Here is a 27,605-nt window from a genome sequence, read left to right as displayed (position 1 = left end):
ATTATCCTTAGCTTCTTAATCTTTCTTGCTAACTATAGGAGAGGGTTACAAAGGCAGGACTTAGCATAAATATGAAGTTGGGTTCCAAGTAACATGGCAATCTTTGTAGCTGCTAATAAGGGGTATGTGTGCTTGGGGGTGGGTGTGTGAGTGGTAATACGCAATGTAAAGCCAAAAAGAAACATCTTTATGCTTTTCCTGAGTCTGCTCAACGCTAGACTGAAAGCCCATGTAAAAATAAGGAAAACATTTATATTATATATCTATATTTCAAGCTACTTTCTAAAAATTGTAGATTTTTTTCCATAGTGTTGTTTTTTGCCAAGAAAATAAATTTCAGAATTTAAAATAGTCACATCATCCTCCAGATACCTTTCTGAGAAACTGTTTAATTGTGACAAGCTAGAGATGCCTCCTTGGACAGCTGGTTTTATTTTGGTGACTGTCGATCTACACAGCTGACTGCAGTTTTTATGGGTATGGTTGGTAAACATCTTTCACACCAAATTATTGTCTTAAAAAATAACTGCATTAAACTTAATCTGGCATCTAAGTCTGTTCAATCTACAAAGTTCTTTTCTTGAGCACATTTCAGAAATTTCAGAATTGTTTCAGTTTCTCATTATGTTGGTCTTTCTTCTTTCTTCCTTTTTTTTTTTTTTTTTCCAAATGAGAAGTCATTTGGAAAAGGTGTTCACTTTTTTGCATTCTAGCCAGGAATCTGGACATTTCTGATACTGAAACAGGCATAAGGAGAAGTCAAAGTAAATGAAAGTAAGTTAAAAGTAAGTTAAAAGTGCTGAGCATTAATTCTTTTTATCAAAGTGACTCTGTTAGGACTTGCTTTAAGAGAAAAAACTGCTTTGAGTGTATTTGTTTAAAAAGTGCTTCCTAACTGTTGTCATACATAACAATACTTTGAAGGCTCTATCAAAGATTTTAGTATCAACATTCACCTTTAACATCTTTTCTTTTATTACTGTGACCATACTGTTAACTTAAGCATGTGGTGTCTGAAATCATTTAGTAACATCTACTTTCACCATCTGGTCAAGTTTTGTTTTTTTTTTTCCTTAATGAAGCCAGTATATTTATGCTGTCATACTGGGGCCTTCACCAATATGCAATTTACCCTTGATGTTTTAAATCCTATGAAAAACATTGTCTTGGAAATACACCATTGAATTTAATTAAAAGTATCCCTCGAACCATGTTTTATTGACAAGTTAAACACCTCACTGCATTTACCTACTGTTCTTCAGTGCCAGTATGCTGAGAAATGTTGCTTTATTTCAAATCCTAATTGATTTTTCTACTTACACAAGTGTTACCAAATGCAATCTTATGCATATAATTAAGTTTAATTTAGTTTTTATTTTCATATTAAATTGTCACTATTTATACTGAGATAATAATTCAAATTTGATATCTATTAAAAAAAGGGTTTTCTGAAACTGTGATAACCCATGGTTTTGCAGATTTTTGCTTTGTACATTTTCTTGAGATCTAACATTTGCTTGTTTCTTTTTTTTTTCCATTTAGATACATCATACGAATGTCTTTGCTTGGGTGTTACCATGAAATTTTTGTTGCTTATGATGTTCCTTGATAAAATGTTTGCTACATTTATTATATTGAACTGTGTTTTCCTGTATTTATTGCAGATGTGTTTAGGGTTAGGCTTTTTTTCGGGCTTTTATTCTTTTCTTTTTTTTTTTTTTTTTTAAGATCTTCAGATCTAAAATGCCAGTTGATACTAAAGGGGCTACCTCTCTTCTATATTTGTGAAATAACTGTATCACTTAATATGACTATTTTTCTTTACTGGAATATATGTTGAATCATCAGCTTCTCTGAGCTTCCTACAAAGCATGTGACCAATTTCACTCATTCAGTTTTTCTCCCAGTGCCATCTTATTTCGCATTTCATTGCACTATTTGGAAGGACTGCTGTTTATTCCTGCAGTTCTCTGACAGTATCTTCCAGCCTAAGGAATTTAGATATATTAATTTTCTTGATTTGAGTGGAGAATGGCTAGAGAGCAGCCCTGAGGAGAAGGACTTGGGGGTGTTGGTGGATGAGAAGCTCAACATGAGCCGGCAATGTGCACTGCCAGCCCAGAAAGCCAACCTCATCCTGGGCTGCATCAAGAGAAGTGTGGCCAGCAGGTCACGGGAGGTGATTCCACCGCTCTGCACACGTGAGACCTCACCTGGAATACCGTGTCCAACTTTGGAGTCCTCAACACAGGAAGGACCTGTTGGAACGGGTCCAGTGGAGGGCCACGAAGATGATCAGAGGGATGGACCACCTCCCCTATGAAGACAGGCTGAGAGAGCTGGGGTTGTTCAGCCTGGAGAAGAGAAGACTCCGGGGAGACCTCATAGCAGCCTTCCAATATCTGAAGGGAGCCTACAGGAGAGCCGGAGAGGGACTCTTTGTCAGGAAGTGTAGTGACAGGACAAGGGGTAATGGTTTTAAATTGGAAGAGGGGAGGTTTAGATTAGATATTAGGAGGAAATTCTTTACTGTGAGGGTGGTGAAGCACTGGAAAAGGTTGCACAGGGAAGTTGTATATGTCCTGTCCTGGAAGCGTTTAAGGCCAGGCTGGATGGGGCTTTGAGCAATCTGGTCTAGTGGAGGTGTCCCTGCCCATGGCAGGGGTGTTGGAACTCAATGATCTTTAAGGTCCCTTCCAACTCTAACCATTCTATGATTCCCTCTCCCCTCTCCACCCCGCAAAGATTTAGTTTATCTCTGACATCTAACAAACATTATGAACAATGGTGCTGTTATGTGACTGTCCATATTTTTTTCAAAATGGAAAATTATAAAACGTCTTTTTTCCATCCACAGTATGAAGACCTGTATCCAACTTACATACATCAGTAACTGTGATAATAGAAAAAAAAAGCAATCATTACTCCAGACAGTTAAAAGTTTAGTACAACGAAGTAAATAACTACTTAGTAAAATGCTGAAATTCTGCAAGTGTAAACAAACAGAATAAGGAAATAAAACTCCATACCAAACCATCAAGATTTCATTAAGAATCTTGTTTTAAATATAAACCTTTAATTTACATGTATTTTTTTCTTCTAATTTGGAAAATTTTGTGTTGAGTTTTGATGTGTTTGTTCTGTATAATAAAGTGGGAGGCAAAATTAGAAAGTAATGAAATGAATAAGGCATCTCACATTATCACAAGACTTCATGATGCATTTCCTTAAGAAAGCAGTAACTATTGCGTAGACTAGAGTGAAACTTGGAAATCCTGGAAGTTAACATGCTGAATGCATCATAACTCCTGTTTAATAAAAGCTTTGTAGAGTCTATGACAAGTCCATAAAAGTGGAGATTTTTCTCATGGAGACAGCCAGTATGCTCCAGTTGTACTCTGTAAGGCTGTAACTCTTAAGCCTAACTATACTTCTGCATTAGAAAAATCTGGACTGGCAGAGAGGGAGAAAGGAATTACCAATGAGGCAGAGAAAGCCAGAAAATTTCACTGTAAAATTTTCCTGTAGACAATACAAGTAGGGTTTTGATCTCATTATAACGAGCAAAGGTGACCTTTAGGCCTGTCAATGTCCTGTATACTGTTTTGGTTACCACAACAACTATATCATATTGGCTGTATTAGTTTTTTACTACTAAACAGCTAATGCAAAACCAAATCCATTTTGTGGTCAGACTAAGACCTGAGAGTCTAAAAACTTAACTTGCTTAGGTATTTAAATTCTGAATGGCCTGAAATTAGATTTATACTGAATTTCTTGACTCCCATATAGCTCAGTATCAGATCTATTGTTTTCTGCAAGGTCTGAATTTTTAACTGAGATATAGAACATAATTACAGAGTTTCAGTACTAAAAGTTGTGGTGGTATGGGAGCCCAAAGCCCTTTTGGGTGTGCGACATAGGGCCAGAAGACAAAAAGGAAGTTACTTTGCTGCCATTTTCCCATTAGTCCAATGGTTAGAAAATATCTGGAAAATGAGAGAGATCAAAATACAAACACCTTTGCTGATTAAAACCTCTTTCTCTTTTTAATCAAGAAAGTGTATTAATTTCTAAGATACTGAATATTATGGCATCCATTAGATTCATAACTTTCTGGTTTACTGGTTCTATTTCATATAAATATAATTAAGATTGCAGTTAAGTAGGTTCTAGGATACAGGTACTGCAACCTCCAAGTGAGTTTTCTCACCAAAATGCTTCAGAATGATAATTTTCTTTATCTCTCATGATCGATTTGACACGGACTGGAACTGCTCCAAGAAAAGGTATTGTTGAAAATCTTTCCCCCCCAGATGCTCTATAGTTTGATCCATTTCAGTTACTGCTTCATATTTGAGAAGATTATACAAAAATTGCATATGAAAAATGTCAGAGGGGAATACAAAGTTGGGGTCTCGTAGTTCCTAGGTAAATGACTTTCACTATGAGGGATCTTTTTTCTTTAGTAAATATTTAAAGCATTTTATGAAAATGGAAGAACTCCAGCAGGGAGACTGAGGAAATCCCAAATGAGATTACAGAGGACTTGTCCAGTGCTGCATCTTACTAGAGCAAATGTGGTAGTTCCCATTTCCTTGGGCGCTGGCTGAGCTTTTCTTTTTTCTGTTCAACCAAGGTTGCTATTGTGTTAAGAAATAGGAAGAGGCACCACACTCATCTTTTTGAGGAATTTTTTTTAGTCAACTGAAGAAGTATTTTTAGTTAGTGGTTGCTTCTGTTGAAGAAAAAAATGTTGATTCATATTTGACTGGATTCTTTTGTGTTTGAATCAGCTGCTATTATTTTCAAATTTAAGTGGAATATCAGACCTCCTTAATAATGTAATATTCAACTACAAGAAACATGAGAGGACACTTCCCACAAAATAACCAAAAGTCCTGGTTAATCAAAGTTTAGGAAACTGAAATGAATGGCAATCATAAATTAGGAACATTAAAGCATATTGCATGATAACCTTTAATGCAGAACATCTCTAGGGCACTATTTGATTTAAGATTTTAATAATAAAAGCACCTAATTTGGAGGAAAAAGCCTCAATTATTTCCACTTATTTTGTTGTTAGAGTTGTAAAAGTAATGCTTTGCATTATTCTGATGGTTCTAACAGTCACACCACAGATGCATTTGGCCCTTTGCCTTTTGGATTATAGGCAAGTCATAGAATGTTGTTGTTTGAAAGCTAAAGTAAATCAGGCTGTTATGAATTGCTAAATGCAGGATCAAACCCATAATCCTCTTTGGACAACTGCTAGAAAAAGAAGAAAAAAATAAGCAGAACTGTGAACCATGTTTTTCAGGCAGAACATAATTTCTTGATTTTTTTTAAATCATATTATTGCATGCTAGCTTGTGAGTTTAAGAAGTTGTTATCATCAGGAATTAAGATAATGACACTTATCAGTAGATGGGAAATGTTATCATCAGGAACTGAAAGAAAATACTTTGATATTTCTGTACAGATTCGTACCTCCATTTGACATAAAAGTCTTGGCTGAGGCATCTTAGAACTAACAAATATGTCTTGTAAGATAATAGATTGAGAAATTTACCACAAAAGCTTTATAGAAGACTTGTTTTTCTGAGGTTGTCTTCAAGAGCAGATGCAAACCTTTTTGCAGCACTTTGGCTCTGTAACAGGTACAGCACAAAGTAAAGCAGCTTCAGTGTAGACACTGAGGCTTCCAGTAACCGGGTGCTGATACTTAAGGCAAGAGTATCCTCACAGCATTTCCCTAAACATAATGCTTCTTTTGGGGTGCATGTGCATTGCACAAACACAAAGGCTGAAAATGGTTAAGACAGCTGATGTGAGTCCCTAACACAGCACCAAAAGCATTAACATTTGATCTTTTCATCAAAAGCTTCTTCATATAATAATAACATGGATTTGGAGGTAAATAAATTATTTTTTCTGAAAAAGTTTTTAGTTGGAATTAAAATTGTGAGCTATTCTGCAGTGGAATATCAGAGTTAATCTTCGACAGCTCAAAAAGAAGGAGAGTAGGATGGGGTGAACGTTATTTTACAGGGACATTGCAGCAGAGATTCTACTCCTTTGATCTCCTTTTTGTTTTTTTTTTTAAAGGCTGAAGCTTGATGAATTTAAATGTCTTTGGTGTATTTTTAGGTGTCTTAGGGATAACTCACCACTGAGAGGTGTGATTTAGCTGATTCCAGTGAAAATGTGAGCTCACTTAATGATCAGGATGGAAGTTCTGCAAAGGAAACACCCTTAAGGCCTCTTTGGCTTTACAGTATGTGGAACTGGCAGTAACTCCTTCAGAGCCTCAGCTATTGCAATTTATAGAGTTATTCTCAGCTTCTGCACAGAGCGCACCAAGCAAAAATGTGCTGGCCTAAGTGCACTCTGCACTTTCATGAGGAATTATCTATTCAGGAAAACTGAGCACTAGGCTGAGCGTTCATATATTTGAAAGACTCTGGCAAAATTTAGTAAATTGATGCTTTGCATTCATGTTCTATCATTGCTTCAGATTCTGTAGAGAAAAACAAAAGTACTGTTACCTATTTTGTAAATTAAGGAGGGATTCACTCACCTAACCTTACCTGGATTAGCCATCTAATCCAAAAAGATCATCGGGATCACTGAGTGAAATAGAAGAAACAGATCCAAGGGCAATTTGTCCTCCTTATGTTACTCATCTGTCAGAATCAGGAGAACCACTCTCCAGAGGTACTCTTCTGCCTTCACTGATGATGGAGCATCCTACACTGGCAGATAGGTTTATAATGAAAAAAAAAAAAAGAAACATACATACTTATTGGGAAAATTATGGGTTTTCTTGCAAAAATCAAAGACTTTTCTTCTTGCATTTTAGCCAAACATCTCTAGCCGATCTTCCCTGCTCCATGTTATACCCCTTCCACTGGGCCTTTGAATAGGAACGTGGAAACCAAATCAGTGCATTATTTTTTGCAGAAGTCTTTGCAACAGTGCAGACTATTTCCATGCTATGGCCTTTGCCTCCCCTCCTCTTCTTTTCTGTAGGCTAACAGCTCTAACTCAGTCACGCCTAAACCGAACACAACACTCACACTGAGTCTTCACTGGAGCAGAGGGAGGACAAATGATTATTTCATGTCACTTCCAGGCTTCATTTCTTTTCACATTTTGTGATAAAAAATTTCCTGTTTTAGGAAAAGATTATCACATTCTGATCATTACTTTCTCTAACATTTATATCTTTTTCCTTCTGATTGTAACTACACTGTTCATCTGAAAAAGACCTTTGTTCATCTTTTTCACTTCAGTTTTTCATGGAAATATTTAGAAGATCTCAGATTATTATTATTATTGTGGGATTCTGAAAAAAAATTTACAATGGGTGAAAAACTTTTCTTTTACCTTTTTGTAGCATTATGCAAGTCTTTATTTGGAATTAATTTTGCTATAATTCCTACCATTCCTGCTTTTAAGAATGGAGATCACCATCTGAAATTACTAATTCTTGTCAAGTATATGCTTATACCTTATCATTGTGAATTTCTTTGTGCTTTAGGTACTAGTGTTCCTGTAATTCCTAATAAATGTTATTCATATCTAATGTCATTTTTAATCTCAGCACTCTTCTTTACAGTGGTTTTTTTTTTTGTTTGTTTGTTTTTGTCTTCTTTGCTTCTTTCTTAGAGAGTAAAGGAAAAAAGAGAAATCCTCTTCATGACTTCAAAAAAACTGGAGAGTTGATGCTCATTAAAGTAAACAAAACACTGGAAGTAAAAACCAAGCTGTTAAATACCACTGAACAATGTGCCAAGAGATGCAGCAGGAACAAAGGCCTTTCATTCACTTGCAAGTAAGTTATGTATCTCTTATTATTTTATTGTTTTTTTTTTTTTTCCTAATGGAATCTGTATAACTCCCTTTGAGCAAAGATCTGTCTGTAATTGTCACCAGTAGTAGCTTGTACTGAGGACAACCTAAAGACTGCTTTTTGATTTCCATGAACTTGCTCCACCTGTCCAGAGAGTGTCAGTCTTTTCTGAAGCTTTATCTGAGTTGTTCTGTCTTAGCTTGTCCAGTCTGTAACCTTTTCCATAACATAGCTGAAAAAATGTACTCATGTTAAGATATGGATGACTTGTGCTGCACTGTAGTGTTCAGTGAACATTTCTGAGATTTTTATGTCTCTTATAAAATGGTTATTGTCACATATCACAGCTGCAGTATTTCAGCACCACTTCAGACCATATTCTGTCTTTATTCTTTGCACATTACTCCTGCTGAAATCAATGGGAACCTCACACATGGAGCACAGATACATGCACTGCTGAAGTTCACTGGCAAGTGCTACGAATCTGATACAATGGAATCAAACCTTCTGGGCTGCACACTCATTACAAGTATATGACAGCTATTCTTCAGCATCTGCTGTCTCTTAGAAACACATCGTACAGCTGATTGCTTGTCTGCCTTGTACACATTCTCTACTATTTTTTGGAACAAATCACTATTATTTTTCCCATGTATTAGACCTAAATTGTCCCCCTGGCCTCTCTTAGTCTAGACCATTAGCAATAAATGAAAGGACATGAATGCAGGAGAATCTTGAAGAGAATAGATGGCTTCTGTACTGGTGAGTACCGGGCTAAATATGAGACTGATCTTGAAACAGAAAAAAGTTTTGACAGTCACTACAAATGAAAACTAGACCAAATGTGATAACAAAAGCTCTTCCTTGGCAGAAAAGGTCCTTGACTTTAATTTAATCCTTCTTTAAGCCTTTAATTCCAGTGTTGCAAGACCTAGTTTGTATTGTTTTGTACTTTGAATATTTATATATGTAAACAATGAGCAGATCTTACTTATTACTGTTAAAAAATATTTTCCAGGCACTAATATTTTTCACATAGTACAAGACATTCCTTTCCCTATTGGCAGAGCTTCCACTGATATCATTACCAAGTGGATCAGGTTGTATTCAAGAGATCTTTGAGTTCTGATGTTCAACAGTGAGGAGCATTACAAAATTAGGTTTCACAGTATAAAAAAAATCTGAATGATGCCAAGCAAATAACAATTCCATATTCTAACATCTTCTTAGGAAAATTGTCTCAAGCTAGTTGTAGCTACTCTGGCTGGAATGTTCTGTGTTCTGAAAATAAAAACTAGGTTAATATATTTATAGATTATATTTTACATGAATAATAATCTAGAATCTCTCTGAACTTTTAAAACTTTTGCATTTGTGAAGATTTTTTTTTTTTTTTTTCTATTGGGACAGTGTCTGATGGATTCATTCAGGGGCAAATTCTCTCTTCTATAATCAGTCAATAAGGCAACATAGAGGAGCCATGGGGGACTTCGAGAACACAGCTTGGAAGAATCCTACTCACAGATAGCAGAATTGTAATCAGTCATGTACCTATTTTTCCCTGAAGACGAAAAAGAATTGCAAATCTGACTACTCATGCTCTGAATTTCCAATTTTCCTCTGTATTTTTTTAGCAAGGAAGGCTAGCAGCAGAGGTGTAGGTGGTTAGATCTTGCCTGTGCTACCACTATGCAGTAGAGCAAGAGGAATTTTCTGTATCTGGGAACATTCCTGTGGTTTTCCATTTGGCCCCAGATGAATCCAGTTGTAGTGTGCATAGTTCTTTGATGCTACTGTAAACATGTATTTGACATGTGTTCCCTTTTAAAGGAATCAGTGATTACTAATGCTTCCCTTTTATTCCTAGGATCCCCAGTCTTTAACTTCATACCAGCATATGGTTACTACAAGGTGAAATTTCTTGCCAACTTAAATTAAAAACAATTAGTTTACTGGTTGCTGTGGGAGCATTCTAAAATAAGAACAGAAGTAAAACAAAATGGCATTTTAAATACTTGAAATACAAGACTTGGATTTTCCTTTGTTTATTGACATTTTCATGGCTTGATTCTGATGCTCCATGCAGTAGTTCTGCATCAATTGGGCCACAGGATGTTTTATTTTCTGGATGCAAACTTAATTTTTTTTAAGTATTAAGATTAAATAAAATGGAAATACTTTGTAGCATAATTGTGACAATAGCACTGGTAGCCGCAACCTCTGGGTCTGTACCCTGCGGTGTACACCAGCAGGAAGAGGGTTGGGTTTCTTTTCTTCCAGAAACTGGTAAAGTAGCAGATTCCAGGCAGTACAGACTTATAAAGGATCAACCACTCCTTATTTTCTGGGGAGAAAAAAACAAACCAAAACAAAAAAGACAACTTTTGATTTATTTATGATAAGTTTCTGTATCACTTGCAAGTAAATTGTGAGTATTATATTTGATAATCATTGATCCTTGTTATTTTTAACTCTGACACATTTTTGTTGGAGCTAATATATGTCACTTCTCAGAACAGAACCTTTCTTTTTTTTCCCTTGATATCATGCTTTCACAGAACTTGATCATTTCCAACTTAGTTCCAAGATCCTTATCTAGATTTGTTTCTTCTTCATAACACTATTCCTAAAATCCCCCATCAAAGTACTCCTTAGATTCTCTTACCTTGTCTTTTTGAATTCATAGCTCTCTGTGCATCATTTTCTGCCTTCCTTATCAGCTTTGTTAACCTGCTGCTAAACTGTTTTTATTCCTTTGTTTCATCACCATTTACAGTCCATTACTCCCACTGTTTTCCTTCAGTCACCCTTGCAGCATCCTTTCCCACTATATTTCTTACGGACCAGATAAAGACTATATAAACTATATAAAGTAATTATATAGTTACTATTTTACTGGTTCTACAGATGACTTTTGCAGACTTGTCACTACCTTCCCTACAAAGCTGTGCCTGTCTTACCCTTTGTTATCTGCTTAATTTCTGGAGTGTCTTTGTATTTACACAGAAAGGGATTCCACTACAGACCACAGGATTCCACTATCAGAAAATCTACTGACTATCTCAGTACAAATAGCAACAAAAAAAATTGTTGTGATCGGCAGTATCAGTAGAAGAAAGTCCAAGAATTTGCTTCAATATGTTGACTTTGGAAGTGTAAAAATCCTCCAGATTTGGGTCCAAGAAAAGATTGTTAGAAACTTTTATGTGCAGAAGTGGCTGAAGACAAACTGGAAAGAAACCAAAAGCCAACTGAAAGGCAAAAACTGAAAGAAATGTTTGTAAACAGTGCATTCTGCATTCCCACTTTAGGAGTGAGGAGGGGAAAGGAGAATGTAATTGGAAAGACAGGAAAGGTCAAGGATATTTTTGTGAAGATGGAGTTAGAGGCACTTGGATACACTCATATTTGAGAACTCGCCAGGAGAGAACAGAAGGCTGAACAAGGGCAGAAGGATGAAGGTTAGCAGGTTGGAAACATTTGGAGTCAACAGAGTAGAGAGAGCAGTTGGATGAAAAATCTGTTTGGTGATGGAAACGATAATGAAGAGGATGTTTGAAAGAGAGAAGAGTGGGGAGGTTGGATAGGATCTTGTAATATTTTTAACTGAAGCCAGCAAGATCTCACACAGAAAAACTTGTGTGGCGAGAGAGGAATTAAATGAAGATCAAAGAGCTTTGAGTTGTGGGATGTAGTGCTCAGGAATATGGCACAGGCATAGTATGGATGAAGTGCAGGAAACCTGTGTGTCTTTTGGATATTATTAAGTAGTATTAAAATGCCTTCTCAGGTCAGAATAAAATACCTCAGAAGGTTTGGGATGACTGACAGAAATGTAGACTTTGTGGTGGGCTAGAGACAATAGTATCATGTCAGTGATTTGTTATTTGTGCTAATGAGAAATTAAGGGAAAAAAGAATTTTCTGTGGTTTTTTTTTTTTTTAATATATTATTATAATAACTGTTACCCCTACCCAGGCAGTCAACTGTGTTTTTAAAATCCTTTAAAATATTTATTTTACAATTAAGGAATTTCCTTTCAAAATGACGTTAGGAGAAAAAGATGTGCAGATTTCATTTAAAATATTGAAGAAAGTGTTTTTCCCTTTTGATTTATGTTTGTGTTTCTTCCCCCTCCCAGCCCCCCCCAAATCCACTCAATTCAGTACACATTGTACTCTATCCTTGAAATCAGTTAAAAATAAGAGAAAAAAAGTAAACAAAAGCAAAGCAAGGACAAGCTGTAGGTACACTATCACAGTTTAGATTATTCATAAAATAAAAATAATCTTGTTTTTAAACAGCTCTGTTGTTCTAGGCAAGAAACAGACTCCTTGTGCTTCAATTTTCCTCAAGCCATCAGTGTGAGATACTTAACTATTTCAGAGGCATATTGTAAGCACAGTAAAGAAGATGTTCCTTCTTTACTGGAAGAGTCTTCCTTTTTATTTTTTTTTTCCCCAGAAAACAGCACAACTGGGGACACAAATGTTGTCTCAGTCCCATTTATCTCACTTTTAAAATAAAGATCTTTAATGACAAGGGAACTCTTAGATTAGTGCGAACAACCAAGCTGGTATTTAATGTAATGGCCACATCAATTTAATTTCTTTGTTTCTTTGTTCTTGTCAGCACAGTTGTGGGTTTAAATAGTAATTTGGGCAGTTTCTCTGACTTTCCCAGTAAAAATAAATCTGATGTCATTGCATGCTCCTTGGCAAGTCATGTTTCATTATTACAAACCACACAGAGATTTTTTTCTCATCCAGATTTTCTTTGCAGGGCCTTTGCTTATGACAGAGTTACAAAACGGTGCCATTGGTTATCCTTCAACAGCTTGACAAATGGTGTGAGAAAGAAGCAAGACCATGCGTTTGATCTGTATGAAAAGAAGGGTAACTGATTTATTTACTGGCTTTGTTTTTCCAGCTATGGAGGGGGCGGGAAAAAGCTGAGGTCAGTCAGTGACTTTTTTGCTGTAAGAGTATTCTGGACATGGGATGGTTTTATGCATTTTGAAAGCTGCATCCTATAGTTTTATTTACAAATATCCTGGTTTTGCTGTCATGCAAGCTCATCTACAAACTTGCTTTTGCTCAGTTTTCCAACCTATGTATTTGCATACTATAATATGTACTAGTCTGAACTGCTACTTCAGTTTACTACTTAAAAGCTCAGTTGTATGAGTTACTGTTATTGACTTAATATTGCTTTTATTTATCTCATTAATTAGTGTGGGACTTAAGTCCTCAGACATGGACTTTTGGTCAGTCAGGCACTTTGGAAACATTTTGTGTAGCTTTCTTTGGGAAATTAGTGATCAATATTTTGAAAAAAAAAAAAAGAGAGAAGAATGTATGTGTACAATTAAACAGTGCTTTGAGTTATTAAGTATTTAAAGGTTATCAGAAATATAGTCTTTTTATGTGAAAACTGATGATGAGCTCTAATTTTAAATACATTGACCAAAGCCCTAATTTTCTTCTCTTTTCTTGCAATAGACTATGTCAGAAATTGTATCATTGGAAAAGGAGCAGACTACAAAGGAACGATATCTGTTACCAAAAGTGGTATCCAGTGTCAAGCCTGGAATTCAATGATCCCCCATGAGCACAGGTAAGAGTTCAGGAGCAGAGACAATGGAAATAATGCTCAGACAGCTTCCATAGGACATGGTTTGACTTATTAGCAGACAAAGAATTTATGAGAAAACTGACCTTAGGCAACAAAATCTCTTAGGTGTACTCTCGCCTTTCCCCCAGGAGATGCTGTTCTTCAGACCCCAGAAAGTCCTTACCTTCTTGGGCTTTCTCCAAAGAGGTCTCTCCTAATGCCAGCCTGTGTGTCTGGATCCCTTCCTTTCCTGTGTCAGTTTTTTTAGCTCTTTATATCCTTTTGATCTCTTAACTACTGGCAGAAACAAAACATCTGCGTAACTTCAGCCTGGGGTCTGGAAGTTTATCACTGGACTCCCAGGAAATGAGTGATTTTAAAAAATACATTATTAGGAAACAAGAGATAATAGGGATATTAGCCCACCTATTTGTTCAGTATATATTTATTGTTACTATATTTTACATAGTTACTATTAATTCTCTGTTATTTGTAGAATGTTTAACTCTATAAAGCACTTAGGCCAGGCAACAAATACATGGAAAGAACTGATCAGATTATTGAAATCCTTTCCTTCAGATCATGTAAGCAATAATTAAAGACTGATGCAGCAGGAATGGGATTTAACTTTTGACTTTAAGGTCTGATATAGTGAGGAACTGAGGCTGTATCTACACCTTGAAAGTAGACTTAGTTCAACTATATTGGCTAAGGAAAAACAGAAGAAAGCTGAAAACTGCAGCAGTAAGGGTAATGGTAAAAACAGCTTCAACCACAACAAACATCGCTGGAAACTAGCAAAAGGACCATGAAGCACTCGTCTACTCTTTGACTGTTTCTCTTTGAACCATTTTATATTGGCTTTAGACACTTGGATAATAAACCCTTAAGAGCCAAACCCAGTGTCCTCTCCTCCATAAGCTTCCTGTCCACATTGCTGTCTTTTGCTGTGGACTCCCTGCAGCAGCACTTTGTTTAGGAGGTGCCAAGCTGGAGACTGGGCTGTGCACTGCTCAGTCCTGTCCTGACCAAATCTATCCAGTGTGCAAGATGATATCTTGGAACAACATTAAAGGCAAAGGATACTTGGGTTTTCTCCTCTTATGATGTGTTACAAAGCTGAGCCTCAGGCTTGGACTTGACTGGACTTGGCTGCTTATAATATAGATGGTAGTGTGTCTCATTTTCAGTGTGGGACCAGAGCTCCTCTTAATTGTGAGTGTATGATAAATACCATCAGTTCCCACAGCAATGACCTCTTGAGACTCAACACCTTGAAGTATACAGTCTTCATCTTTTAGAAATGAAAGGATTCTCAATAATTACAGCCTAAGTAAGAATGAATTCTATATAATATAAATATGACTTTATATAATTAAAGAAAGAAAAGTGTCTGAATAGTATATATTATCACTAAATTGCATTTTAATATACAGCATACACTGCTTTATCTAATGCATTTGGACAGCCACTCTTCTATGATGTATTTTATGAGAATGACTTTTCTCCTGCCTTGTGCAATAAGTTTAATTTTTAAAAGGTCACTGGATAAATGAGGTGGCTGCATGCTAATTTTGTTTTTCAACATCAGAAAATATGATTTCATCATCAGAGACGAGGGAGATGGGAAGAAGCAGACAGTAGTGGTGGTTTGGAACTTATTAGTATGAAAGGCCTAGATTTTTAGGTCAGTTTTTCTCAACATCTGATTATCACAAAGTGCCACTTGAAAATAAATCCTTTTTTCATATCCAAGGGAGAAATGTACTTTACCGATTTTTCCTTATCTTTCTAGAAAGAATTGAAATAACTGCAGACTTTAAACTTGTGCTGGGATTTAACAAACTATATTTTTATTTATTTGTATTCCAGTAGAACCTAGAGACTCCCAGCTGAAATCAGGGTTCAATTGTTTTAATCTCCATTTTAGTATAGATTACAAGACTATCTTCCTTTTTGCTCTTAGGAGTTTTTTGTCTGAATGGATAAAGCCAATGCAAAAAGTGTTCAAAGGGAAATGGTCAAAGAGTAGAGCAGTATTTCACAGGCTTTTTGCTAGTTTCCATGACTGTTGTTGTGGTTGAATCTGTTTTCACCATTACTCTTATTGGCTTCAGTTTTTGGCTTTCTTCTTTTTTTCCTTACCTAATATAGTTGAACTAAAAGTGCCACTCCTAAAACCGTGTGCTTAATCTTCCAATTCTGGGTGGGTCTTTACCGCTTCTCATCTTTTCCTCCCTCAAGAATGTTGCTTGAGTACCTGTTGAAGTTATTTGTATATCTGACCCATCTTGAGTTTCTAATGATATTCATGGAGACCTTTTTTTTTAGAAAAATGTTCTGACATCATACCTGATGTCATTTGAAATACCTTTTCTCCATATTTTGTAATGTCCATAATTTCTGAGCAGAAAGATTTTCCAGCAGGAAAATGAAATAACATTTTCTAATACGCACCAACATATCACTTTAACATGTACACAGGTTGCAATGTCCTCTCAGAAAAGCTTGCCCAGGGCTTGTCTTAAGCTGAAAAAATTTGAGATATTTATATTGCAAGACTACAGAGGCAAACCAGAAGTAACAATTTTATAGGCAGCAATAGTGACATAAAAATTATTCTCTTCAAGCACTAAAAATAAGAAAAGCACTTTTAAATAATGCTTCCACATGCCTTGACTAGAACCACAATGCAATTAACAGAGGTATTTTCCACTTCAGTTAGTTCAAAGATTTCATTAATGGGAATAAAACATGATTAAAATGTCACATGTCAGAATTTTCTTTTTGTTTCTCTCTCTTTCTCTCTTTTTAAATTGTTAATTTATTCATTTGTAAAATAGAATTTGCCAAGGACAGCAGGAACCATACATTTCTCTTCTGCTTTTGTATATAAATTAAATCATTGTCTGTGTATAAAAACTGTCCCAAGTGCTTAGTTTAGGTTCCTAAGCTGCAAGTGCTTACAGTTTTCTAAAAGAAGTTAGATGAAATTTTATTCCCTTTTTTTTCCTTTAGAATATAGATACATTTGAATTTCCTTGATGATTAAAAAAACCCACACCAAAACAAAACAAAAAAACCCAAACAACATAACCCCCCCCAAAACACCGAAAATAAAGTATTGGGCATTTTCAGAATAAAAGTTTCACTTGTGATATTTCCAGCAGAATTTAGACACAGTGAAGAAAAATTACTGGAACAAATCTTAGAAAACTTACAAATTAAATCAATTTCTTAAGTTGAATTGCAAGTTTTTTGTGGTCCCCTATGTACTTTGCCCAACTTTTCAATTAGCAACAACAAAATCTTCATGGAATTGAGCATAACTCTAAATTTAATGTGATTTTTAACTATAGAGATTTAGCTGCTGTTTAAGCCTCACTGCAATGACACTGGCAATGAAGTGTCACTGGGTTTGTCTGCAATATGCAGCCTGAGTGTGGTCATGAGCTCTTGCAGTGGCACTGAATGGAACCAGCACTGGGGTTGGGCTCCTTACTATGTGTTACTGATTCCCTAGTTTGCGGGGAAAAATAACCTGTATTATTTTTATGTATAAATATATATATATATACACACCCCTATATTTGTCTCTATATGTCAGTGTATATGAGAGGGTTTCTCTAGAGGTAAGCACATAACTTTACAGACAGCTAAGAACACAAAACCTTGACCCTGGAGAGTTTATATTTGATGGACTGAGCATAAGCAGCAAGGTCTCACACTGAAAATGTGTGTTAGGCAAAAAATAGAGTATTTGCTCACATTTCCATTAAATCACTAAAGAAAAACAAAGTGTTTAGCATTGGCCTGAGAACTCCTAATCTAAGGGAAAAATCTTAAGGGGTTTTGTTATTTAATAGCCCCTTACAGCAAAAGCAGAAAATATAATGAAAGAGAGAGCACAGTTTAAGTCAGCCAGGTCACTGTTAAATGACCTAATTTGTACGACAGTGATGATGAGTGGGTCTATAAGTAGCAGACCCTAAAGTGACAACAGTGGGGCTTGTGGCAGAACACGGAACAAGACAGCTAAAATGAGATCTGGGGAAATATCTGATGCTGAAATGTAAAGCAGCCTATGGCTTCAGGCAATGAAAGCCTCTCAGTGTGGTGTGTCACACCGCTTGGTCACGCTCACACACTCCTGAAGCCCAGTTCTGGCTGCTGCCTGACCAGGGACGAGAAGGGGTATCCCTGTTTGTGGGCTATATGTAGTAGGTGCATGCTGAGCCCAGCCATGCCCATTGTATGTGCACAACGTGCATGTGGATGGCAGGTCTGGCATGTCTATGGACCCAACAAATTTTTCCCCTGTGCACCCGATACAATTTTCCCTTTCGTCCAGAGTCCTTCCACCATTGTGTGAGTAGTTCAAGCTCATGAAGGAGAGAGGGCAGCGAGGGCTGGCAGGGAGTGTGCTGCTGCCTCTGGCTTTGCAGCAGATAGTTGGCTCCGGATGCCCGAGGGACGGGAGTAAAACTTGCTAGAGCAAGCTATGGCTAGACAAATTGTCCCAGATTTAGGCCATTGATTGAGTAATCCCGACTGAAGATGTGTATTTGTGTATGGACAGATATTTGGGTGTGTGCATTTGTGTAGGCAGGGTGGAGGGAGAAGGAAGCTGAAATGTGATTGTTTCTAACCGTTTGTAAAAAATAGTATGATTAACATCAAAGCTTGCATGCTCTTATACTGTAATGATTGTCATTTTAAAACTAGCTTTTTGCCTTCGAGCTATCGGGGTAAAGACCTGCGGGAAAACTACTGTCGAAACCCCCGAGGGGAAGAGGGAGGACCATGGTGTTTCACCACCAGCCCGGAGACGCGCCATGAAGTCTGCGACATCCCACTCTGCTCACAAGGTAACCCGGCACAGCTCGCGTGGAAAGCTGCCTTTTCTCTGCTGACAGCAGGTACACAGAACAGGTACAATGAAACAGCAGTTTCAGTGACACTTGCTCATGGACTTTGGAGAAAGAATATGTGATTTCTCAGCAAGAATAACTCACGTAGCAAGAAAAGCAGTTATTGGAGAAAGAGAAGGTCTTGTTATCTTCCAGTACTCTGGAAGACTTAAGCTTTCAGGCTCAGCAGCTTCTTTTCAGGTCACTGAGGAGCTGGAACAATGAAGTTGAGCTGATTGCACAAATGACCCTTTTTTCACTTGTCTAGTTCATAGTGAATCCATTAACAACCTCAGTATTATTGTGTGATAAAATCATCTAGTGCTATTCCATGGTAAAATCAAATTTTCTTCTTCTTTTTGATGAAAAGATAGATAACTGGATTACAGGACAAAAGCTCAATCTAAGCATGCATTTTGTTTTTCAAATACTGTAAATAAGTAAAAGTTTTTATAAATCAAATCCCATTTGACTTTCAAGTCACATAATTCAAAAGATACTTCATGTGCATCATTGCATTTGTTGACTTTTAAGTTCCGTTAACCTCCAAACTGAGCTCTTATATCTCGCTAATCAGGCAATTCAGTTCCAGTCAATCAACCCATTTAAATTCTCAAGATAGGATGCCTTTAATTTTCCTGCTAATGTGTCATATTCAATAACTATGCAGTGGTGGGGGAAGAAAAGGGAGAGGGCAGGAGGAAGAGAGGGAGGAAGAGAGGGAGGAAGAGAATGATTTACAAGGAGCTTGAAAATCTATTAAAAGCTAACATTTAAAGATCAATTTAAGTGAGCTTCAAATGGGGTAAGACCTGGAGCTCACTGCAGGGTGAAGAATTTGGTAGCGGATGTTATGACTGAAGAGTGAGATCTGTAATTTTATAAATTAGTATTTACTAAGTGATCCTTTGTTACAATTGCTCTAATTAGAGTGCACTTGAGAAATCTGTCTATAGTTAATTATGGTGAACTTATTTTATATTTTAAGACCTCTCATTCTAAATTATGAAGCATATTTTGCTCAACAGTGATTTCAAATCCCTTTGGTATCTTTTGCCTACTCTCCCTCCACCCCCCACTTTCCCAAACCAGGGCTGAAAATGTATCATAGTTTAAGCTGCCAAAAAGAATTAGTATCGAAAAGAAACAGTATCATATGTAGCTGAAAATGCCGGGAATTTAAAGAGACAGACTGTACTGCACGAAATTGTGACTCAGTCGTTATTATGGACTTGTGCTGTTATTATACTATGACTTAGAGTGATTTAGGATAATCAGTGTTACTTAATTAGAAAATATCACCTCTAAAAAGTACTCCTTCCTTAGATGTGTCTCTCCCTTTGTTACTAACCATAGGTAAGGTTAAAAAAGGAACATGAATGCCTCTAGCAGCTTGCACCTACCTGTCTCAAAACCATGTGTCCTATAAAGTGATATCAAATGTAAGCATCTGGGTTAGATCTAAGTAGGAGATGCAATTCTATTCCAGAGGACATTTCTCATACCAACCTAACTAAAAGATACCACTTTTTTATACCTCTTGGTTTCAAATTTGTTTCAGTTTTAACAGCAGGGATATGATTTAATTTTTTTAAGCATGTTTTTTGTTTTTTTTTTTGTGCTACTAGTCATCAGTGTAATAAATGACTAGTACCTTTTTTTTTTTTTTTTCCCTCCCTAGTTGAATGCATGACCTGCAATGGAGAGAGTTACAGAGGGCCAATGGATCACACCGAGTCAGGCAAGGAGTGTCAGCGCTGGGATCTTCAGAGACCACACAAACACAAATTTCGTCCAGAGAGGTAATCCTTCCTCCCCCTCAAGTAAATCCATGTGGTTATAATTTGAAAATCACACAAGTTCTGGAACCAGTTGTGCAAAACCAGCATTAGCTGAACTGAAATTTATGGAGTTCACCAGTTTTAGGTGCGTGAGTGTCTGGCCCATGGTGTGTGCAGGCTGGCTACAGTCATGATGGAGATGCAGGATGGGGACTAGTAGCTTTTTTGTGCAATTGTGGCTACATCCCATGGCTATGTATTGCAGTCATGTACATGTGCTGCATTAATTGATAAAAATTTCCTCCCTAGCTTCATTGACATTAAAAAATTAACATCTGAATGTTTCTGTATATGTTGTTATGTAGCTTCCGTTAGTTTAAAATACCTTAATCACAAAGTAAGTAATAATTAAAAGTCATAACTTTTTGTTAGGGTTCTTAATATAGTTAGTTAATATAAACTTGTAACATTGTCAAGTCAGAGTATGCTCCTTTTTTGAAGTATAGAACAGGTTTAAAGCTGTAGATGGTCTTCTGTTGAAATTAGGTCTAAGTATCCAATTTGTATGACCAAAATGTTTGCCCCTACATGTTTTTTTTCAGCCTGGGAAAGGAGTTCATCGTTCTGTTTAACATTTTATGCACATGGATTTATGTTTTAGACTTTTTTCTTTTTTTTTTTTCTTTTTTTTTTTTTTTTTTTTAATTTAAGCATAGATACATAATGCCAAAAGGTGAATCAGAAATAGAAAGAAAAATTGCATCCCCGTTAGGGTTTGTCCTGGAGGGTAAAATTCACCCAACCACAAGGGGTGACCAATAACACACCCTTTTGGAAGGATTTTGTTTGGGGGTTTAGGCCACACAGGAGGGCGTTTGTGTTTCTCTTAGACCGGACTAAAGTTTCATTTTAGTTTTACTCTGGACTTTGGATTAACTCCATTTATAAAGTGGATTGAATAAACTTAAGCTACCAGAGGATGACTGCAAGAATCAACAATCTCAGAATGGCTGAGACCTTCCACTGAAAGTATCTTTATATATGTTGAAATGTTCCACTAAATAAAGCATCATTTTCATACTCAGAAATACAGACACTGGTAGAATTTAGAAAGCCTGATTTTTCAGCAAAACATTAAGGAGCTGGAGTTTTGGAGTTTATGTGCAATAGCCTCTTTTTCCTCTTGGCTCAGATGATCTGCTTCGTGAACAATAGCAGGCTCTCCCATAGTTCTGCTACAATAAATAATTTGTGTTATCAAACTGGGACTGAAGATAATCTGTTTCTGAGTTTTGCCATGCACTTGCTGTGCATTCTATAATAAGTTACAGAAAGAATTTTGTTTGTTGGGAGTGAAACATTTATAGAACTTCTGAGTAAAAACAATAATAATGTTACTGTCAGGAGGAAATTTCTGTTTTCTGTTAATTTTGGATTGTTTGCAAAATGACAAAATGATTTTTCAGACTAACTGCAGTCTCATGAATGATCTTCTTCCTCCTTGAAAAGATTTCCTTCAGAATATGTCTTCTTGAGAGTTTTCAGACTGTTATAAAAGTGCCTTTTTTTTTTTTTTTTTTTTTTTATAAAGCAACCCACCCAGATTGAACTGATCTGTATGTGCTTTCAGAAGAGTAATTGGGGTCCAGTACATTTCTAATACACTGATGTTAATTAACTTCATGGAGTGGTCACTAAAGGTAGTGACAATTACACTTTGATTATATTGGCTTTTAAAAATGTCTTGGGCTTTGGTTGGTTTGGGTTTTTATTAATAAGTATTTATGTTAAAAATAAGAGAAGAGGTCTGGAACAAATGACCCATTAAAATGCAGCAATCTCTAGAGAGGCTTACACTATACCATCTAGGGCTAATGTGAAAAACCTGGAAACCAGAAAGAACTAGCTGGACAGATTTAAACTTATTTTCATTTATGGATTCATCAGTTGCAATGACAAAGAAAGAGAAGTTATCTTGAATATGTCTCACTTTTCCTTTTTGTCACCTCAGTGAATTGTTGTTCCACATTTATTCCATTCAGAAGTTACTTGCTGAAGAGAATTGATAATTGATAATTCCTGTTTACTTAGATGCGATTGAAGTTAAGAGTAGGCATGCCCCCAAAGAACTCCTGCATGATCTGTTCTTAGCTATTAGTGGATGCAGAATTGTATTCTGAAGCTCCAGTTTCCTCCTGTATCCCACATGGGTAGGATTATATCTCAGTGTGAAAGGAAGACACTGAGGATAATGACTTAGAGAGACATAGAGGGGGTATACAGAAGCAACAGATCTCTCCTCTTCTGTTCATATTTTCTGCTCAAAATCAAATATGGTCTCAAAATAGGTACTTACTGCCTGGAGGAAAGTAGGGTTGAAGTGCAGTATAAGAGTTGAATAACTGCAGGTATCCTTTTATTAAAATACTTTCATTTATATCTCTTGTAGAAAAATTTACTTTTTACAAAGTCAAGTTTCCAATCCTGCAAGTCTTTCAAAACAGAAAGAATGGGAGAAGAAATATTCTTATAGAGTTTAGACACTAAGTTTCAGCTTAGTTCCAGCAGAGCTAGAGAACAACATCTGTCTCTTTAAAAAGAATAAATGTTATCTCTTTGTCTAACGCTCTTTTTCTCTCCCCCAGAAACTGAGAAAAAGTCTTGATTTTGACACCAGATGTATCTCAATGCTTTGTTTCAGTTTCAGCCGTGAAGCACAGCTACTGCAGTGGGTGGTGATGGTGGAAATCAAATATGTAGGCTTCTGAAAGGTCTTGGAAACCTCAGGCTCTTTGTTGGGTCCAAGCAAGTGGTTTGTACCCAAGTGTACTGGGTGAAGGAGGAGTATGCAAAGCAAAGGGATGAGATCCCAGGGAATCTTCGACAGTCTCACACCTGAATTGTGGAACAGTTTAAAGCCCTGTTTATTATCTTATCCCTAATATTTGTGTCTTAAAGGTGTTAGTTGGCCTTTTCTGTAGGAACTGAGGAATTGTTGTTTGCTGAACATGAGGGAAGGCAAAAGTGTGCCTGAATATTGGGGGGAGAGATGGTGACTGGGAAGGCTCTTGTTACTCTAGGAAAGGGCACATAGATAGTAGGTGGAATGATACCATTCACAGACACCACTCCATCCCACAAAGACAGTAAAAGGTTTATCCTGGAAGAACTGTTACACCTCTACTTAAGTTTTAGTTAATAAATTAACACATTTTTGTCATCCTGTGGTACCATATTATATAATATTAGGAAGGACAAAGCATTCAGTGCTATGAAAGATACTTGCCTTCTAGAAAGTGGATTCTTTACATCCCCAGTTGTTTTGAATGGCTTTTGGGAGCTATGACTGCAGGTACCTTGCCATCCCTGGACTTTTCTTGGTTCCTGGGTAGTGCCATGGACTCTCCATTGCTACATGACATGACATGCTGCTAATGCCAAAGCTCATCACTGCACCTACTGGGTGGCCAAAGCCATCTCATTTTCTGCTATATTATTAGCTCATTAACTGTTTTCTTGTGATATCCTTGAACACAATTTGTTCCTTTACAGTTTGTCTTCTGCGTAGCAGAAAACAGGGTACTACTGCTAGATGTGAAACTACTGCATTCTTGACTGCCCTCAAATTCTCAGTTTTTTTAAATTTCTCCTTGTCTCCTTGTTAGTGTTTCTGGTGGTTTGTTTTTTGAAGTTTTTTGTTTGGTTGGTTAGTTGCTGGCTTGCTTTTTTTTGGTTGCTCTTTGTTTGGGTTTTTTTTTTTTTGGTATGTTTTTTATTGTTTTTAAATTTACTTAAATCCTGTCCCTGTCCCTTGTATAGATGAAGGAACCTGATTTTTCCCAACAGATGGGAGTTCAAGTTGCAAAGGCATGAGTCAAAATTAGGATGATTGACAGAAAAAGCATCTTAGCAAAAACACACACTTATAAATTATATTTTCCTCTGCTTGTGTGACACACATCTGCTTGCAGTTGTAAATGGGTTCAGGTTCCCAGGTAGTTAACTTTATTGTTCTCTTACATACTTTTCATGTTTCCCTCAGGGGCAAATCTACTTTTTGTTTCATTTACAAACATGTTTCAATAAAACTGGAAAACCAAGATAATTTTTATTCACTGGGGAAAAAAAAAAAAAAAAGTATGCATTTATCTTCTTCTCTTTAAGTTTATAGATTTTCATGTAGCACATTTATACAAAAAGAACCTCCTTATCTTGAATATCTGCCTGACTGTTCAATGATGCCAGTAGGAACATGGAAACAATTAAATGGTACAATAGTTTCAAATCTTAATGAGATAAAGTGAGACGGAAGTTAATTCCTTATTTTTCTCCCTTTTTTTCCCCAATGCTTGAAATGAGGGCACGACCCAGAACTAGCTCTATTACAAAAATGGAGCTATCATTAGTAACATAGCTATTCAAAATAGCTTCCAGTTTGAACCCAGGGCTGTTGCACTGAAGAACCTGTTTTCTTAATGAGTCCGGCATGCCAGGCAGTGTTTATATAATCCACACTTAATTGGGCTGTTTCAAAAAAACTAGTGGCTTTAGAGTCTGGTCATCAGTTGACAGACACAAGAGCAAGAGTTTAGCAATTAGCAGAGTTACCCCATCTGGTATCCTGTGCATTAGCACAGCAGGGAATCCCCTCAGTGGAGGTCTGATTCTGCTGCTATTTGGAAGGAGACTTTACTTTATTAACTTTCTAATATTATTAAAAGAGTATTTGCATCCATCTCACAGGATCAGATCCAAGGTTAATAGGAACCTGTTCTTGTTTGCCTCTGCTGAAGACTGCCCTTGTACAAGCCTGTGCAGTCTTGCCAGGAAGACTTCCCTGACACGTTTCTCGTTGTGGTTTGCAGATATCCTGACAAGGGCTTTGATGATAATTACTGCCGCAACCCTGATGGCAAGCTGAGACCATGGTGCTACACTCTTGACCCTAACACCCCCTGGGAGTTCTGTGCAATTAAAACGTGTGGTGAGTTCAAGCAAAATTTATTACTTCCTTTTCCTTTCTGAAATCTGGACACAGATAGTTCAAGCAATATAGGACCACAGCTAGTTCATTCATTGCACTTCACTGACTTTTAAAACATAGCTTTCAAAGACGATCTCCTATAAACACACTATATTTAATCTGGACAGGACATAAAAGAGTTGCGTGTTACTTAGCACCGGAATATATGTATATCTTATGTACAGGAAATTGCATTAAAATGTAGGAAAGTCGAGAACCAAAATTGTGAAGCAACATCATCTTGAAGATCTCATATACAGTTTAAGTTTGGCCGTGGTGGCACCTGCATTACAAATTGTGAGTAGACGGATGCACACCTTCCCACTCAAGGCTCTCTCTGTCAACAGCTGTTCATTGCTTTGTTCTCCTCTTGCGGTTCTAGGCCTTGGTTCCTGCACACTGTTTAGCCTTGTGCTGAAGACAGAATTACTAATTTCCTCATGGGTTTCTCTGTGATATTCAGCACTCCAGTATCAAAGCACTCCACAGGCAATTCATTTCTTTTCATACATCAACTGCAAGATGCTACTTTTGTTATCCTCACTTTGCAGACAGGGAATTGAATCAAAGTAAAATTAAGCTATACAAATGTTGGATGCCAACTTTGAGATGCTTTAGTTCAGAATTTCTAGAGCGTTCTGCAGCATATTCTATCTTCAAAGCCTGGGTCCTCCTAACCTTGGTGGTAGCTCTGATGGCTCTGTTCTAGTGATAACTAGATGTCTTAAATGGGCAGTACAGGGACAATGAGGAAGGTAAAACTAATGGACCTCCCTTGAAAACTTGGGTAAAGTAAATTTTCCAGACTTTCATGGTAATGCTCGGGCTGAAGCAGATGGTAGAATTAAGTTTTGTTGGGACATGTTTTAATCAGGAAACGAAGACTTGCATCCTTGAAATTCCTTGCCTCATTCACAACTTGTGGATCTACAGGTGATAGTCTCCTCTCTTATCCCCCATACTTCTCGTTGCCAGATTTAGGGTCCAGTTTTTTCCTTTTAGTGAACTGACAACCTGTGAAATAGTCAATGTACAACACGATATTAAAGGCAGTCTCGTAATACCTAGGCACGTGGGTTTTTTTTATTCTCTTTACTCAAAATACTCTGACATCTTAGGAAAAAAGGCAATTTCTGGAAACAAAGTGTGACTTTGACTGAATCCATATTGTAGAAGCCTGTCAGCTTCATGTGCCCCAGCCTTGTGGCAGAGCCCCCAGGAATACAGGCAGAACAGGGAAAACAGTATTTTTGAATTTTCTGTGAAGTAGAGGCAACAGCAAGCTTCTAAAACTGCTCAGTGAAACTCAGTGTCATGTTAGCTCATGAGAAAGTCAGTTTCTCTTAGTTCTGCAGTTTTGTAAACTGCAATTTCCTTTGATGTCCTACTTGAATTTTGACCAAAATTAAGTGTTAAAAAAAATAAAAATCCTCGAAACCAGACACTCTGCTTTTCATCTGAGTGTCACTTCAGTAGCCTTATGTCATTGTAAAATTCATTTGGCTCTCTTGGGAAGAGGATAGAAGAGAATAGATTCTATTAAAATTAACAATAAAGTTCACCTGGAACTGGATTCACGTGAGAATTCAAAAAAGAGGGGAAAAAAAGAAAAATAGTAATAAGCATAAAAGAAGTGATTTTTAATCACTGTTAAATTTTTAGGGTTCTCTGTATTTTGTTGTTGTTATATAAACCAAGGTAAACCATTATTGGGGTATCTCAAATCTAGATAAAATAAAGATAGTAGTGGATCTTATAAAAAGTGTTTCCACAATGTAATCCTGTATTTTTCCTATAGAGTTGGAATATACATAAATACTAGGGAGAGAGAGAAAAGGGAATGGCTCTGGCATGAACTTTTATATGTGAGCAATTACTACCTAAAGGGGGAAGCATGGTATTCCTCATTTTCACGTGGAATTCATACCAAACAAAATTAGGCCGTTTTCTGCTTCCACCACCAATAGTTCAGAATTTTCTCTCCTTGCTTGTTCTTGGCTTAAGCCAGTGTAATGTCTTGGAGTGTCAATCACTTCTTATCAATTAGTCAACTGTTTGAAATAAAAAGATCAAGTAAGAATGTTCTTAATATACTTCCTGATGTGAAGTAAATTAACTTATTCTGCACTATCATGTCATTGTAAATCCAGTATAAGATAGTTTAAAATTATTCCACTGTAAAAAAGTGAGGTTAATTTGTCACTTCAGGCAATGCCTATAATCAGTTCTCCAGAGACAGAAGAAATTTAACAGGACCACTGCTTGTTTTGTGCCAGGCTAAGACACACCAGTTGTCTGTGAAATAATTCACATAATTGTATCTACAGCTTTTGATGATCTCTGATAATGGGGAAAGTTCAGTCTTTCCCCATTGGGAACACAGTCTTGCTTAGCTTTACAACTGAATCATCTTTCTGTTTTTT

The 27,605-nt window shown here is 36.7% G+C and overlaps 1 protein-coding gene across 1 annotated transcript in view; it reads left to right on the top strand.

The window, feature by feature from the left end:
* Positions 1 to 4,249: 4,249 nt before the first annotated feature.
* The window catches only part of HGF (hepatocyte growth factor), a 48,560-nt gene continuing 25,204 nt past the window's right edge, over positions 4,250 to 27,605 (top strand). The window contains exons 1-7 of the mRNA XM_074167712.1: positions 4,250 to 4,289; positions 7,672 to 7,837; positions 12,638 to 12,750; positions 13,357 to 13,471; positions 18,194 to 18,336; positions 20,060 to 20,180; positions 25,025 to 25,143. Of these exons, the coding sequence (XP_074023813.1) occupies positions 4,250 to 4,289; positions 7,672 to 7,837; positions 12,638 to 12,750; positions 13,357 to 13,471; positions 18,194 to 18,336; positions 20,060 to 20,180; positions 25,025 to 25,143 (817 nt within the window). The remainder of the gene's footprint in view (positions 4,290 to 7,671; positions 7,838 to 12,637; positions 12,751 to 13,356; positions 13,472 to 18,193; positions 18,337 to 20,059; positions 20,181 to 25,024; positions 25,144 to 27,605) is intronic.

The sequence above is a fragment of the Numenius arquata genome, chromosome 2 (genome assembly GCF_964106895.1).
Source record: "Numenius arquata chromosome 2, bNumArq3.hap1.1, whole genome shotgun sequence".
Classification (NCBI taxonomy): Eukaryota; Metazoa; Chordata; class Aves; order Charadriiformes; family Scolopacidae; genus Numenius; species Numenius arquata.
This window is presented reverse-complemented; position numbering and strand designations above follow the sequence as displayed.